The sequence below is a fragment of the Marmota flaviventris genome, chromosome 10, assembly GCF_047511675.1.
Source record: "Marmota flaviventris isolate mMarFla1 chromosome 10, mMarFla1.hap1, whole genome shotgun sequence".
NCBI lineage: Eukaryota > Metazoa > Chordata > Mammalia > Rodentia > Sciuridae > Marmota > Marmota flaviventris.
In genome coordinates, this window is record NC_092507.1 from 34,073,408 (window position 1) to 34,091,327 (window position 17,920).

Consider the following 17,920-nt stretch of genomic DNA (forward strand, 5'->3'; position numbering starts at 1 on the left):
GAACAGGTAAAACCCAGGAAGACATGAGAAAATAGCTCTGGGTCCCAGGTAGCAAGATGCTCCTCCCTCCCTTCTTGCCCACCCCACCTCTTCTAAAGCAATGATTGCAACAGTTACCTGAGGATGAATCTGTGGCTTGTCACACGTGGCCTCAAAGTCCAGCACTAAAAAGTAGTGATACCTCTGGGGAGGAAAGGACACCATTGCCGCCATGGATGCGCCAAAGCCGTGGGCCGCCAGCTTTCTGGTGGATATGGAGCAGAACTCCGGAACACCACAAGGAGAAAATAAGTGGGAGCCCAGCACTTTTCTCGCTCTTGAAAGTAAATACGAAGAAAATCGAGCTGCTCCAGTCTGTAAAGGTGCTAGCATTGAACATCCAGAAGCATCTAAAACTTAGGGGAGGAAAGTTAAAAAAACAAACAAAACAAACAAACAAAAAACACAGAGAGCCTGGGTTACTCCCCTCCCACTGTGGCCTTGTTCCATCTAGTCTTCAGGAATGTCCATGCAACATGAGCCACTCCTCGGGGTTTCTAGGCCCCTTTCTAAATCACGGTATCCATTACTAAAGTTCAGGACCCTAAAACCAGCACCTGCAGCATTATTACAGCTCTGAGTCTCCCAGATCATTCTCAAAACAACATGCAGCACTGGCCTTCATCTTTAAACTGAGCTCTAGTTCAAGAGGGAGCAGAGAGAAAAATTCTGTGGTCACTTCCCAGGTGGCAACAGTTAACTTTAAAGCTAAGTGTCCCAAAGTTAACATGAGGTGACCCAGTTGCACAATCAGTCCTGGGAGTTAAGTAGACCCCGACAAACAGCCAGAAATGTCCAAGGCTCTCTCCTTAGCTCTGTTACATGCCATTTGACCTGGGTTGTCCTGTGTCTTGACATCTCTGCACACCAATGTGAAAGTGTGAAAGCAAACAAAGCAAATCCCAGGGGAATTTGCTCCCAACATTCTGGTGACTTCCCAACCCCCACACTGGTAAGCAGCACCCTGGGGGAATGAACAGGGCCTGGAGAGCACAGCTGGCAACAGCCTCAGGCCTCCTCATTTGCTGCCATTCAGACTCACTCTCTCCTAAAGGCCCTGAACGACTGTGGGACTTTTTAAATAGGGAAGGAAAAAGAGAAAACCCAGATGTGGCAGTAATGGGAGCTTTGCTAAAAGTCTAGTAAAGTTTTCTGAGTGAACATGTGCAGGGAAAAAAAAAATCATTTTTCCTTTAAATTTGCAGTATGTCTGCTCCTCAGAGGACTAACTAAATATAAAAATCAAAGCCTAAGTTTTACTCACAAATAACTCAAGTTTCAAAAAAATAAATAAGGAACAAAGCAACAATTTTGTCTTTCTTCCTTTTATACCTAACACTCAAATTTCCTTCAACTTCTCAAACAAGAAATCCTACCACTCAATACAGATATAACCATAATTTATGCTTTTTGAGGCCCCATTTCAACATAGCCAAATGTGATTGCCTCAGAATGGCTGTGAACACCTGGCTCTATCCACATCAGGTAGTGGGGACAGCACACTGTGAATCCCAAAGCATACTCAAAGGCAATGAGGTCACTATTACCTGGGGGAAAAAAAAAAGGACAATGTCACATTATCACTTCTTTTTTCCATTTCTCTCCTGATTCACTAAATGAGTACAATCATTTGCCTGTGTTAGGATATGTGCTAGTGTAGGTCTTTAATTTCCCCAAATGAATGAAAACCAAAAGGATTTTAAGTTCTTCATGGATCATGAACATGCACAGCACTTGCTTATAGTCTCCCCCAAAATGTAGCCAAACCTCCTCAACCCAGGTGACAAAGGCTAGCTTGAGTTTCATTATGGAATCTCTTGGAAAGGCAAAAGGGCCAACATCCCTTTGAAAACCAGAATCTAAAATAACTTATCACATCACCTACTCCTGAATAGTACTGGGAAACCTTATTGAGATGGCAGACACCCATCTGCTAATTTGGATCAAAAGTCCCTCTCTAACCCCTTGAAATCAGACCACATATAAGGACTTTTGAAATCTTTAACCTTCTCCAATATGTCTATAGTATATGCAGCATAAATAAACTCTTATCTGCAAAACACAGGCAATTAAGCATCATGATTAATGAGGACTTCCAGGTTTGAGTTCAGACTTTATCACTTAATAGCCATGGCACCTTGGGCAAGCTCTGTTCTTCAATTTCTCACCTGTAAAATGACAATAACACCACTACCCACTCTTTAAGTGAGAATGAAATGCAACAACACATGTAAAGCACTAACAACAATGTATGGGACATAAGGGGTGAATAAATATTAGCTTACTATTATTACTACTATCATACAGTAGGCTATGCCCACCTGGCCAAGCCTGGATCCCCATATCCCCAGCCTATAAGTCTAATTAATGCATCAGGCAGCCTCGGGGAGTTACATCAGTGTTTCCTCCATCCCTAGAATGCTCCAGATCGCCCATAGAGCACATTATATACACCCTATCCCTTCCCATGAACAACACATGGATGGCTAGAGGTTCTCTGGCCTGTAGGCCTTATTTTCTCACCTGATTTCACCCACATCAAAAGGCATCTCTTATAGAAAGTCTTAAAAATAGACATTAGAAGGCTAGGCCTCCACATGTCAACAGTCACTGGTTCCTTACTTCCTTTCTTCTAACAACTAAGTTCAGTTCAAATCAGGAAAAGAGGATAGCTCTTCCTCTTCCCTTCCTGAAAAATTTAATCCTATAGCAGAAGAAGGTATTGCCTACATCAGCTGGAGGGGAGATGCAGAGGTGTGGGGGAAGAGTCAGAGCCCAAGCAGGGCTGAAAGGGCATCCTTGAAGATGTGGGAAGGTGTGCAGCATGTCAGAGCCAAAGACAGGTGAGGAGGCATTCATGTCCAGGGCAGTCTACTCTGGGGAGTCATGAGCAGGATAAAAGAGGCACTCAGGAGTGAATGAAACAGGGCAACAGCCAGCAATGGGAGACTGGTTATACACAGAGATAATGGGAACCAGGTTTCTCACTGTTAAAGAAAGTAGTTAAAATATGAAAAGGGTGCCAGGCTTGGTGGTGCACAACTGTAATCCCAGTGGCTCAGGAGGCTGAGGCAGGAGGATCACGAGTTCAAAGCTAGCCTCGGCAACTTAGCAAGGTGCTAAGCAACTCAGTGAGATCCTGTCTCTCAATAATAGACAAAAAAGGGCTGGGGACGTGGCTCAGTGGTTAAATGCCCCTAGGTTCAATACCTGGTACAAAAAAAAAAAAAAAAAAAAGGAGAAAATAGGTGGTGCCAGATTGGAATTGGCAGTAAGAGTATAAACTCATTGTTTCTGCCTTAGACCTGGATATTTAAGTGTAGATATATTTAGTATGAGTAGGTATGTATGTGTGTATGTATACATACAAATTACATATATATACACATACACACACAAATATACATATTCACACACATAAATATTTTCTAGTTCCATCTAAAGAAGAGCGGGGAAGCAGCACCACTCAGTTGGCTTCTAAATACCATTCTCTATTAAAAGAACCTGAGTTGCAGGGCGAGGTGATGCTTGCCTGTAATTCCAGTGGCTTGGGAGACTGAGGCAAGTTCAAAGTGCCTCAGTGAGACCCTGTCTCTTAAATAAAATACAAAATAGGGCTGGGGATATGGCTCAGTGGTTGAGTGCTCCTGAGTTCAATTCCCAGTAGTCCCCCTCCCCCCAAAAAAAGAACCAGAATTCCTTGGAGAAATGGCTGGTTCCAGGGCTATGGCAGAAAAAGAACAAAATAGGCCTGGAAAATCCTGTTGTACCAGAAAAATCACCCTGAATAATTAATGATAATAATGGATTAAAATACATTGAATCAACTAGGGAAATTATGAGTCAAAAAAATATAAATGAATACAACTAAAGTTAATTGAGGGATATTTACATAGTTTGAAAGTATCTCTCCATAAAATGATTATTAACTATAAAAGGAAATGATTTTATAATGCAGAAGCTTGACAGACATCACCTTAATCAACTGATCAAAAATAAACATCATCTGTAATATCAATTAAAATCACATGCCATCTGAAAGATACAATAGGAACAAAGCATTATTTCTACAACATTTTGTTGAACAGGCACAACCTGAATCTAATCATGAGAAAAAAAAAAAAAAATAAGCCCTAATTGAGAGCCAATCTACACAATAACCATCCTGTAATCTTCAAATGTGTCAAGGTCATGAACATCAAGGAAAGTCAAAAAGACACTAATAATACTTGATAACTAAATACAATCCATGATTCTGAACCATATCATTTTGCTACAAAGAACATTCCTGGGACAACTGGTAAAACTTGAATGGGATTTGTGAGTTAGATGGAGGTGACATACTAATGTTAATTTCCTGATTTTGATGGTTGTATTGTGGTTAAGAAAATGTCCTTGCTTGGAGGAAATACAAAGTGTTCAGGATGATAGGGCATTAGTTTGGGAACTTAACCCTGAAATAGTTCAGGAAAAAATTCTTTGTGCTGTACTTAAAACTTTTATGTAAATTAGGACTGTTTCAAACTTTAAAAAAAATATTTTTAAAAATCCATATGCAGGCCTGGGGGTGTAGCTTAGTGGAAGAGCACTTGCCTAGCATGCATAAAGCCCTGGGTTCAATCCCCAACACTGCAAAATAAAAAATAATACTAAAATATAAATAAAGTCTGTGTATGATGTGATCTAAAAAATAAAAACCAGAACAAGTGGTATGTGAAAAAGAGAGAGAGACGGAGACAGAGGGAGGGAAGGAGACAGAGGGAGGGAAGGAGAGAGAAGGAGGGTGAGAGAGAGGGAGAGAGATATCTCCCCACCGTGTACCCTCTGGCAGCAAGTTTGGCAAAAGTGAGCCCTAAAGCATCCCCTCAGCCCAAACAGTCTCCATCAAGTTGAGTCTTCATCAGAAGAGCCCCTATTCCATGATCCCCTCACTGGCACTGAGGCCCCCAGACAGCTACTCAAGAAACACCTCAGCACTCCCTACATGACATTCCACCTGTTCTTGTACCTCCTGGCAGCTGAAGGGCTTCTCTTTCATATTGATGTCTTTGTACTTTAGTTACAGGTTTGAAGAATATAAGTCTCGCAGTTTACAACCTCAACTGGATCTCTGAATATTTAGTTAAGGGGCAGAACTTAAAAAGAAACAGTTTATGATTCTCTGTATTTCTGCAAACTATCTTTAATCAGGGAACAAGATTTACACATTTATTCTCAGACCTCCTTTTACTTCTAACAAATTAAAGGTAGTAAGCAGCCTACAGCAAGGGGGAATATGAATGATTCTCTCCTCAAAATGAAGGGATTGGTCCTCCAAAGGGGACAGAAGAGGGGTAAATATGGACTGCCCTGGGGCCAGCCTGATTTGGAGAAACAGGCCTGCGCAACACAGCCCCTGGAGGACGGTCTCTGTACAGCATATTTACACAACAGACACCAATGGCTCCTCTGCAGCCATTACTGTCTATCAGGTAAATAACACATGTGCCAAGACACACATTTAATGAGGGAAATAATATGCCTTTATAAAAAGACTCAATCTGTATTTACCTGAGAGACCAAAGAAGCACCAAATCACCAGATTAGTGGAACCACAGAGGAGTCGTTCTGGTGTCTTGGGTAAATAGACATTTTATAGCCTCCATTACTAGAAGGGGGAAGGGAGAGTAGAGGGAGGGGGTCATTCTTCAACTCCACATACACAGGCCAGGGGAGCCTCAGGGATGGGACAAGCAGAGGAGTCCATCAGGAAACACGTGGTCTATTCCACTCCACCTCCCCAACCACACAGACTTAGAATCTTTGGGAACATGGGGATTGATAGCATCCCTGTATTCAACCCATGCCATTAAAAGCCAGACTGGGAGGCAGGGGTATCTTCCAGATAAACTCCAAGGTACCAGAGGCGGTTCCTGTGTTCAACTAACTAGAAATACCTGAACCACTAGAACTATAGCTTCTTCAGTTTTCAGTCCTAGGGCAAGTCCCTGCCTGGGTCTGACCTATAGCATCACAGGTGCTAAGGCCCTGAGTCACAGAAGCAACAACAAAGAACACTGTACCATCTGTTTGTAACTCACCTAGTCCCAAGCTTTGTCTTAGGCAGCAAAAAGTTGCTTGGTAAGGACATAAATAGACCTCATGCCTTCAAGAATCATAATCTTCAATTAAAGAATGTATCCTTACTGCCAGAAATCTTTCTACGAAAATCAAACAGTCAAAGGTAAAAGAAAACCTCAGAGGCAACACAGTCTAGTCAGCCAGTAGAAATGAAGCCCAGGAAGAAAAAGGAGCACCCAAGGTTCACACAGCAAGAAAGAGAAAGAACAGAACCAGGTCTCTAGAACTAGGCCGTGGCTCCAGTGCAAGGAGTAGAGCTCTCCACTCATCCCCCAATCTTCTCTACAGTCTCAAAGAATAGACCGGAATCTGAAGGCTCTGTCTATTCCACTCAAGGCTACAAACTGGAGACAAAAGAAAGCATGATATACCCCACAAACTCTATACGACTTTCTGATGACCCCAACGTGATAAGGAAGGAAGAACTCTAAAGGAGGACCCTCATCTCAACAAAACACTCTACTCCTCTTTGCAACCTGTCACTGCCCTTATCCTATAACCACAGCTTCTGCTCCAAGGCAGGGCTAAGGTGAGCTTCCCGCTTCAGAAACAACTGCTAATCCCAAATTACCTAAGGACTTTCACCAAAGGCTTATAAGAACACCAGATTCTTATGGCAACAACAAAGCCATAGCAGGCTAGCTTCAACTGGTCCATCTCAACAGCTCAAAATAGCACACATCAAGAGGCAACTATTTATAATTTGCTTGCTGTTTGCTAAACCATCAGCATGCTTACAACTTGGTCAAACTCTTTCCAGGGACCAAAGTTGGACGACATCTCTTAGTAAAGTCCTACAAGTCAGCTGCCCCTCCATTACACACAAGGGGACATAAAGTCTTGTTTCCTAAGGTACAGCAAATAAGATAGGGAGGGAGGGAGGGTGCAGTATGATCATCCCTTTAAGTACCTCCCATCCTATAGACAATATCTACATAGATATTGTCTATAGGATGGGAGGTACTTAAAGGGATGATCATACTGTTTAAATATTTTCTAGGCTCTTGCTTTCAAGATGGAGAACTGGTGTTGAAGCACAGCCATACAATCTAGTTGTTAAAACACTTGGGTCAGAAAAATCTAGGTTCAAATCCTGACTCTACTGCATATTCTTTGTAATAATAGCTAAAATAATACCAATATCTTGGGTTCAATTCAATCAAATAATGTACGTACAATGCTCTGCATGATAGTAAGTGCTCAATAAAAGGGAGCTACAGTTAAAACATGAGAAAGAGGAAAGGGAAACACCATTTTCTGTGTTGGTGATTTATAGATCTTAATCTCATTTAATCCTACCAAATGTCAAGCAAAAATAGTTAACACTATTTCCATTTTACACCTGAGGAAACTAAGGATAAAAGGTATCAAACTCTTTGGGTACTCTTAGTTTCCTCTACCATGTTTGATGGCCCACATTTCCACACTTGACAGATTCTCCATCGGTCACAGGGCTAACAATGCATATCAATTTTAATTTTTCTTTCTTTCTTTATCTTTTTTTTTTTTTTGTACCAGCTGTTGAATCCAAGGTACTTTTCCACTGAGCCACATCCCCAGGTCTTTTTATTATGAGACAGGGTCTCCCTAGGTCTCTTAGGGCCTCACTAAATTGCTGAGGCTGGCTTTGAATTTGCAATCCTTCTGCCTCAGACTCCCAAGCTGCTGGGATTACAGATGTGCACCACCATGCCCAGAAAAATCTAACTTTTTTTTTTTTGGTGCCGGGAATTGAACCCAGGGCTTTGTGCATGCTAGGCAACACTCTACCACTGCCCCAGCCCCAATTTTTCTTTTTAAGTAAGGTGTGATTTTAACCAGAAGTAACTCAAACTTAGGCAGTGATTAAACCTAAATCAACCAAATTTGATTTCATAATAATTTTAAAAAGAAAAACAAATTACAGCCCTGAGCACAAAAGTAGGAACAGGAAGGGATGTCTTGAATTAAAACACAATGGAGAACTCAAAGCTCCTTCTCAAATACAATTCCAGAGGTGCAAATCTTCCCACCTTACAGAGTGAGAAACTGGCAGGAGGAAGGTTACAATCAGCTCTTGCCCAGGTCCCCAAATGTGACATTTCCTTTTCCAAATCTGAACTTTTGCAAATGCTACTCCCTCTATATTGGAATGCCCCTCTATTTTTCACTAGGCAAATTATCAACCCTTCTCCAAAACCCAGTTCAAATCTCCCTCTTTTAATAGCTCTGATAACCCATCAGAAAGTTAATTGCTTATTATTCAGTAACGCAGTTTATTCTTATTTTGTAACTTTTCTCTATGTTAGGTATCTGTTTTCCTTCTAGTAATAATTTTCAAGGAGTTAAGAATAGAAAATAGCTATATATAGGCATATGTGTGCATGTTTATGTAAAAAGAAAGCATACCAGATATGCTAATGCCTTGACTTTGAGACTCCTTCATGTACTTTAAAATTTCATATACAGCATTAAAGAAGGGCATGAGATTTATTTATTTACTTATTTGTTTGTTTATTTATGGTACCAGGGATTGAATTTAGGGGCACTCGACTACTGAGTTACATCCCCAGCCCTATTTTGAATTTTATTTAGAAATAGGGTCTCACTGAGTTGCTTAGCGCCTCACTAAATTGCTGAGGCTGGCTTTGATTTCGTGATCCTCCTGTCTCAGTCTCCCTAGCCACTGGGATTACAGATGTGTACACCGCGCCCAGCGAGATTTATTTTTTAAATCTAAATGGTGAAAGAGTTTTAAAAGCTTGAGAAACACTGAGTTAGACCCTTAGGTGCAAGGACTACATTTTGTTCATTTCTGTATTCCCAGTATCCAGCACAGGGTCAGGCACAAAGTTAAGTATGAGTTTGCTGAATGAATTAATATGCCCAAAGTCCACTGCTCTGGAATTAGAACATGCCAAAACAGAGCACGACCCAGGCACCAAACAAAGGTTCTTTATTTCTTTCTTTCTTTCCTTCCTTCCTTCCTTCCTTTCTATTCTTCTCCCAGTCCACCCCATTCTGTCCTCCTCAGTTGAGAGAGAGAGAGAAAGAGAAATTGCCTTGGTGCCAGAATACCATTAAAAGGATTAATTTAGGGACCGGTGTTTGGACTGTCACATCCAATCACTACCCACAGATCTACAGCTTCCCAAATCAGGCTCATGCAAAGAGGAATCAATTGCAAGGACACAGAGGGTCTGAACAGGCATACTAATGGCCTCCCGAGGTGCCAGCGGCCAGCTTTGACACTCCCATAAATTATCTGCCTTTTGATTTTACCTGTAGCTGTGGGGCACAAGGCACAATTTTGAACATATCAAAGCAATCTCTTGTAACCCAAGGCTCCCCAAGGAATGTCCCCAAAGGAGAAAAGGCTAAAAACAACAACCCAAAGGGAATCTGCTTCCCAACAGGTCTGGTCCTAGCAGTCATCAAACATTAAAACCCAAACGAACCAAAGAGATACAGCAGGACTCAAATGAAGCCTCAAAGATATGGACAAGGCATGTATCAGACTGCAGTTCTGCAATGACTACACATCTCCCACTCAAGGAAAGAGAAATCACAGCAATAAACAAACGCAATTTCATCTGGAGGCAAATGTGCGCTAGCTTTGACAGTAAGTCACAGTATGACTTTGGGCAACTCACTTAACCTTGATGGGCCTCAGTTTCCTCACATGGTAGCAAGGAAATGAATACTATCTGAAAAACTTCCTGCAGTGGTGGTAAAAGCAATCTAAAAAATTCAAGAGGCACTTTACAAAGATGCAGGGCCTCAAGGGTGACAATATCAATAAATGGCCCCAGACAAATAAGGAGGTATGATTAGTCACAGGTGAAATTTACTGGGAAACTGCTCATTCAACTCACTTTACTGATGGTGTTGAGACTAAGGTCCATCCCCCCAAAAATTCTGGGATTCTGAATGGAACTCCTGCTGTGTACAAATTTTCCATTAGGCAGGACAGTGCCTTGCTTTTGTTGTAACTTCCTCCTATGTGCTGGCTCTCACCACCAGGGCTGTTTCTATCATTTGGACACAATGACAACTGTGCTGACTCTAAAGTATTTGTCAACTATTTCCTGCTTTAAAAAAAAAAAAAAAATCATTGTGTAAAATACTATTAGTAATAAAAATGTATCTAGGCACTGTGCTAACAGCTTTACATACATTACCAAAGCCTTTAACCAACCTATTAAGTCCTCTATCTCCATTTTACAGATAGGAAAGTGAAGCTCAGAGAGCTAAGTCACTTTTGCAAGGTCACATAAACACTACTATCAGAAGCCTATAGGTTGGGCCAAGTGCAGTGGCACATGCCTGTAATCCTAGCAACTCGGGAGGGTAAGACAGGAGGATTGCAAGTTCAAAGTCAGCCTCAGCAACTTAGCAAGGTCCGGTCTCAAAACACAAAACTTAAAAAAGAAAAAGGTGGGGGTGGGGCTGGGTGGTTAAACACCCATGGGTTCGATCCCAGTAACACCCTCCCCCCCCCAAAAAAAAAAAAAACAGAAAAGAAACCTACAGGTTTGGGGTGGAACCTACAAGCTTCCCTCTAGCAATGTGGAAGACAAAAGTCAAGAGCAAATACAGGGCTCTGTGCTATAATCTCATTAGACATTCAACAAATACTTTATTTGGTTCCTGTGCCTGACACATCATCATATCTGAACCAGGAAACAATTTCTAAAATTGGGAAAAGGTCATCAGTCTGCTGCAAGCAAGGAAAGGAGAGACTGAGTAGGACAGAAAGAGGACAATTCCCTAGAAAGCTTAGGAAAATGGGTCAGTTTCTGTGTGTATAGTTCAAGTAAGTTCAAAGCAACTGACATTAAGCCATGAACCCTAAAACCAATATCCCTTCCAGGGCTTTATTTATTCCATACTTCCTTCAATAGAAAATAGTTCCCAGAGCTGGGGGTTGTGGCTCAGTGGTAGAACACTTGCCTAGCATGTGCAAGGAGCTGGGTTCAATCCTCAGCACCACATAGAAATAAATAAATAAAATAAAGGTATTGTGTTCAGCTACAACTTAAAAAAAAAAAAATTAGAAAAAGAAAATAGTTCCCAAAATCTTTGAATTCATTCTATATCAACTTTCCCTTCTTCTATCTACTCTAGTCTGTGAAATAAGAGCTGATATTATCAACACATTCCTTGACAGACATACTTTAAGCTACAGTGGATAACCAAGAAGTTAGTGAAGAGAACCAATATAACCATGAAAACAAAAATGCAGTTATACTTCATTGTAAGGACCAAAATACTTCCACAAAAGGGGAAATATAAAATGCTATCCATATAACTGCCATAGCTTCCTTATTGGTCTGCTTCAAGTATTATCTGTCCCCTTCAATCCATTCTTCACACTGACATTAAAGCAAACTTTCTATAACACAAAACTAACATCACTCTATTACCTAAATCCTTTTAATGGCTTCCTACTATTCTTAAGGGACAGCAAACTAGAGTCCATATATTAAATACAGATGCCACCTGTTTTTATAAATAAAGTTTTATTGAAATACAGCCATGTTCACTCATTTTCAAACTGTCTATGGCTGCTTTCATACATAACTGCCAAGTTGTGTAAAGCAGCCACCACAAAGGATCAATATTTACTATCTTGTCCTTTACAGAAAAGATTTACCAGTTTCTAATCTTTTTCTACCCACCCACATAACTCCAGGTCTAATTCTAAGAGTTTATAAGGCTCTGCCATCAACTTATCTTTCCTGCCCCTGCGTACTAAGCACTGTTTAAATCACACTGGACTTTCTCAAACTCAACAAAGCTCTGACACTTGGCTCCTTGTGTTTTCATCTAAATCTAGGTGAAGTGGTTACTTCCTCTAAGAAGCTGTTCCTGCATACATAAGTCTGGGTTAGGGACACTTCTGCACTCCCAAAGAACTTGCACTTCCTTTACTAGAGCACTCTCAGGTATAACTAACTGTCTCTTTACTATCTGTCTCTCCCAGGAATTTTTAAGTTCTTTAGTGGCAGGGACAGTGGCTGTCTTGTTCACCATTACAATTCCAGAAACAAGCAAATTGCTTGGCCCTTAGTTATTACACAAACTGCCTCCAAGACCCTAGATAATAATCATCAGAGTCTGCCTTTTTAGCAAGCCCCTGATCCTGGCAAAATGGAGACAGGTTGGGACTAGCTATTCACTTAAAGCTATTCACACAACTCAAATTAAACCAATATCACAAAGGCTTTGGTCAAATACATTAAGAGTCAAAGGCTGGGCTGGAGTTGTGGCTCAGTGGTAGAGCACTTGCCTAGCATGTGTGAGGCACTGGGTTCGATTCTCAGCACCACATATAAATAAATGAATAAAATAACCAACATCTAAAAAAATATTAAAATAAAAGAATCAAATGTATGTGTTTCATCCTCTTGTATTAAGACATGTATTTCTCAGGATAAAGGACTATTCTAGCTCTATTCAACCATCCTGAAAGTAAAGGGTGTTTATGAGATGCCCATTAAAAAAATCATGAGAGAGCTCAAGAGTCTGAATCCCCAATTCCAATTCTCAATTTAAAGTCTTAGGGAAGTTTCCATAGGTTTTGAGCATATGCTGCCTAATAAAAGAAGCTACAGAAAATCAATCTGCACCAGTCCCACCCCCACCCCCACCAAGCCCAAATACTGATAAAGAAGTCAAGTCAAACTTGACCATGCAACAGGATTCTCACCTCTCCTTACTTCGAAGATGCCAAGACTGGCAGCTGGGGATGCTGAAGGTTCTGTGAGAGCTGGAAAGCCCCAATGCTGTGGACAAACACACATCTCTGCAACAAGTCTATTTCAACACAAAGGATCAAATCCCCACTAAGGATCATACTTCACCTCAAATTCCTAAACTCAAAACTTTGGGATAACAGCTATCTATGTAGAAAAACAGTTTCCTACAGAACTTCCAGAAGCTATTAGTACCATATTTGTTTTTGGAATGATGGATTTCATGTTCTCTAGTAATATCCTTTTCTTGGTAAGGAGACTTACTTCCTAGAAACATCAAATATTTACAATGTCTGAGCCTGGGCTGAGAAAGATGGCCATGAAGTGGTGGCTCACTAGATAATTTCAGAATCCTATCTAGACAAAGAGATACTAGTAAGGCTGACAATATTCCAAACTCAGGAACTAAGGCTAGGTTAGGACTGAGGCAGGGGTTAGTTGCCACAAACCCACAGGCCATATTGCAAATGGCCACAAATACCAGGAAACACTTTCAGGATATTTCCAATTCTGCTTCAAGTTCTAAGAAAGTCAAAGTAACCAAACCCCAACTCAAACCATCAATGGACACCTATCCTATTTATCACCTAATTCAGATTTTCCAAAGAACCAGAAGTTGCATGATGATCCTATAAGCTAGTGATGTCCTTTACACAAAGAAGCACAAGTGGAACCAATACATTCCTGTCTACCATTATACACATTTAAGACTTCATTCTACTCAGGTCCTCCGGGAAAAGGCCACTCACTAACTTACCCCACCACAGAGAAAACACTTTTCAAAATGAAAGGGAATATAAGCACTTTTATTTAGAAATTTCAAGTTGGAGGAGGCACTCTTAGGCAAGCTCTATGACCTAGCTAGCTGATTATTTACAGGATCTTTGGGCAGGAATTGTTAATGAGCTTTTAATTTGGAGTGCTTAAGTTGCCAAAGTGCTCTGAGCTCCAGTGAAGCAACACAGAATCCATAAAGGAAACCTTATCAATCACTTACTGGCAGCTCCCTTCCCCCATTCTGCACCTCTTGCTGAAAGGCAGCCAAGTAGGTTTCTAACTAAGATCACAGACACACATTAGTGGAGTCACACTCCAAGTCCCTGTTTATAAATTGGCTTTTAAATGGTAGGGGATTCAGGTATAATATACTTAGGTTCCAAGAACGAACCCACTAAAACAAGGTATACTGTATATGATAAAGTCAGAATAAAGCAGAATTTGATGAAGTCAATTTCTGGTAACAACTCTACAATTGAAAACCAGGTCAGGCCCACACCTTTAATCCCAGCTACTTGGGAAGCTGAGGCAGGAGAATGGCAAGCTCAAGGTCAGATTGGGCAAATTTACCAAGACCCTATCTCAAAATAAAACTTAAAAAAGGGCTGGGGATGTACCTCAGTGATAGAGCACTTGCTTACCAAATGGGAAGCCCTAGTTTCAATCCCCAGTACTACAAGTAAAAAAAAAAAAAAAAAAAACACATCCAATCACAACCTACTATAATTAAAACAGAGAATAGTCTTTAGCCAATGAAATTCATGTTTTGCTGCCCTAATGCTGGGAAACTGATGAAATGTTGACAAATGCCATACCAGTGGTCAGAGACCTCTAGCAGAAAAACACAGTGGCCACTATTCGTTGCCAAATTCAGCCGTAGGAACAAATTCCACCATACCTAGTGAGGGACCCCCACATCTAGTATCTTTCAAGTCAACAAGAAGCAACAACAAAAAATAAATAAATTTTAAAAGAAAGTTACATTTTGCAAGAACTCACAGTTATGCCTCAATCCAAATTAATGTTTTTTGTTTTTTTGTCTTAAGAAAACACCTGTTGCTGGCCCACTTGCAGGAAAGGCAAACAGAAAGGTAGCCAGGTTAGGCCCTGATTCACTCCTTCCATCGCTTCAAATTTACAGAGGTAAACTGCTAATTTTGTGTGCATGTGTCGGGAGGGGGAGAGGGGATATTCTCTCTCTACTATCTCCTTGCTGTTTCTAGCCTCTCTGGTCAAACCTCTCTAGTAATTCCAAGTAAGGAGTCAGCCCCCTTAATCAACTCACCCAATCTGTCTGGCAAAACCCAGCCCCGCTCCCCCTACACCAGAACGCTACTCAGTAGATCATGCATGGGGGTGAGCACACCGGCCAGCACCCCAAACTGCAGAAACTATACAAGCCACGACCCGCCACCCGCATGCATTAACCAGGGCCTAGGCTGGGGGAGGGGGCTCTCAGCATCACCCACCCCAGGGTGTTGCCCCCAACTCGGACCCATCCAAGTCCAGGGGAGCGTAAGGGGAGGGGCAGGGGGCCAGGAGACCAGCCCTCCTTCCCAGGGCCGCCCCCGCCCCCCATCAGCTGCGGGAGAGGCTGTCGCCATGGCAACGCCCCCTCCTCGGGGCCAGCGCGGCAGGCTTGCTCCAGGTGCAGGCCCCGACGTCTCCCTCGGCCTCAGCAGGCGCTCAGGGTAGTTGACGGCGGCGGGCGCGGCCCGCGCCGACAGCGGCGCCGGCCAGGCAGAGGCAGGGCCAGCTCCGCCTGCTCCCCACCGCCCGTTCCCGGCCGCCTCAACAGCGGCAGCCAGCACCACGAGTCCACAACACACCGACTCACCTCCGCGCACTCTGACCCCGACCGACGCGACGGATGGGCGGGCGCAGTGGCCAACCGCTGAGCCCGCCGTCGGCCCCTTTGACCAATGGGCTGCAGTGGGGCAGGGCTTCTTCTCCCCAAATGCTTGCTCTCCCGCCGACATGCGCGCTAAAGTATGTCAAGATGGTGACTGCCGGTGGCGGCCTTATGGGACTTGTAGTTTTGAAACTGCACGTACTCAGAAGAGAAGGGGAGGGTCACTTCTGAGCAGTGAAAGGGATTTTTTAAAAACTGAACACTTCCTCAGCCCTAGAGCGACTCAGGTGCCACACCTATTTTTTCCCCACTTTTCAATATACGCATAAGGTGAGTATAGGCTCATAAAATGACATTCTGTTTAGGTGACACTTTCTCCTGATTCATTCATTCAACAAGTAATTATTATCATCTACTTTTGAATGTGGGCCTAGGGGAGATCTGGGAGGAGGGTAGACAGATTAGGAAGAAAATGCTTAGATTTCTAAAGGGCATAGGGAGGAGGGAACTGACTTGTTCATGTCCCTTCAGAGGGAAGCTTCTGGGTTGAAAAGGCTTCTGGCTGCAGCTGTGGGAAGCTTCTACAATCTCTCCAATCACCCGGAGAGAACTCTTACCAAAGCCAGTTGCCTGGGAAGTTATGGGTTCCAGTTTATGAGTTGGGAAACCTCAGTCTTAAATAAGCAAATGATGATGTTGACAGCTTCCCAATCAGGGATCCAGCTATGAGCCAGCACCAACACCACCACATTCAACCAGCTTTAGTTACCAAGCTCCTCTGTCTCCATGTGTACATTTTCACTTAAAACGATGATGTCATTTCTGGACCACCTCTAAGATCTTAACATAAGGTTGTCACCTAAGCTGGAAATGTCTGGTAATCCCCATATCAGGGAATGTCTTCCTTAATTTCATCCACATAATGGGTTCAATGATTCTACTGTGTATTTCAGTATTAGTGTTTTTTTTTTTTTCCTTTCTCCATATTTTCCATTGGTGCATTATAATTGTACTTAATGATGGGATTCATTGTTACATATGCACACAATATAACAATATCATTTGGGCTGGGGTTGTGGCTCAGGAGTAGAGCACTCACCTGGCAAGTGCGAGGCCCTGGGTTCCAACCTCAGCACCACATAAATAAAAATAAATAAAATAAAAGTACTGTATCCAACTACAACTTAAAAATAAATATTAAAAAAATATCATTTGGCCAATATCATCCCACAATATTTCTTCTTTGCCTCCCTTTCCTCCACCTGGTCTCTTTCCTCTAATACTGATCTCCCTTCAGTTTTCATGAAATCTCCTCCTACCTTTCTTTTCCTTTTTCCTCATTAGCTCTCACATATGAAAGAAAACATATGATCCTTGACTTTCTAAGTTTGGCCTATTTTGCTTAACCTAACATTCTCAATTCGATCCATTTTCCTGCAAATGACATAATTTCATTCTTCTTTATGGCTGAATAAAACTCCATTGGATCAGTGTTATATAATTGTCTATTTCCTTGCATCTCTCCTCCAGGACTTTAAGCTCTTTTAGGATAGATGTTATTTCAGTGTTGTTCATGTTGCATCAATTATACCCAATACAGTGCCAATCACAAAGCAGGCATGCAATAAATGTTTGTGAATGAATGAGGGAATAAACAGCAATAGGGACAGGAGATGGAATGTAAATGTAAAAATAAAAATGTAAATATAAAAATAAGAGGCCATAAGTTGGCTTCTTTGGTCTCTGGCTTTGTTATATCCTAACTTTTGGCTTGAGAATATGACACAGGCAAACTTCTCAACTATGAGAATCAAGTACATTTACCCATCTGGATTGGAGACCTTCTTTAAGGCCCAGCCCAACATCCTAGAATGTGGTCTTTTCTTTTTGATGCTCTAGGACTCAACTGTACAACATCTAGGACCTCACCAGGCTGTAAACCCTTTCTGGACAAAGATAAGGCAAATGCATTCATTATTGCATATATATATATATATATATATGTGTGTGTGTGTGTGTGTGTGTGTGTGTGTGTGTATTCATTACTGCATATAACTGTTCTATTATTAAGAACAGTTGAAGAGTTCAATATATACTTGTTTCCTTGTACTGCTACTTAATGCCACATTTGGGTCTCTCAAACCTTGGCTCTATAGTATGCCATTTGGTTTCCTAGAAAACAGCCTGAGAAAAAGCTTATGTGCTTAGATTTAAATGGGAAGTATAAGCCCAAGGCAGCAAGAGTAAGGGGGAAAGAGAAGTGAGGCCGGAGAAATGGAATGACAATACAGGACAGTGTATTACCAAGTTAATGAGAGCTTCAAAGAATACAGCTAGTTACTCTTTGTATTCCAGATGTGCCTAGAGAAAGAGTCACACCTCAGGAAGAAACAAA

The 17,920-nt window shown here is 41.8% G+C and overlaps 1 protein-coding gene across 11 annotated transcripts in view; it reads right to left on the reverse strand.

The window, feature by feature from the left end:
- The window catches only part of Eri3 (ERI1 exoribonuclease family member 3), a 133,587-nt gene extending 118,028 nt beyond the window's left edge, over positions 1-15,559 (reverse strand). For 4 of the 11 annotated variants that reach the window (XR_011708828.1, XM_027937169.2, XM_027937167.3 and 1 more), the window contains exons 1-3: positions 15,143-15,490; positions 12,851-12,926; positions 118-395 (exon numbers count right to left, since the gene is read on the reverse strand). Coding sequence is in view for 8 of the 11 variants with exons in the window: in XM_027937169.2 (XP_027792970.1) it covers positions 118-395; positions 12,851-12,926; positions 15,143-15,277 (489 nt within the window). In the remaining 3 variants the exon portion in view is untranslated. Of the gene's footprint in view, positions 1-117; positions 396-12,850; positions 15,079-15,142; positions 15,491-15,510 lie in introns of those variants that run through there. The other 7 variants (XM_071617771.1, XM_071617770.1, XM_027937171.2 and 4 more) reach the window with 6 other exon arrangements.
- Positions 15,560-17,920: the final 2,361 nt, after the last annotated feature.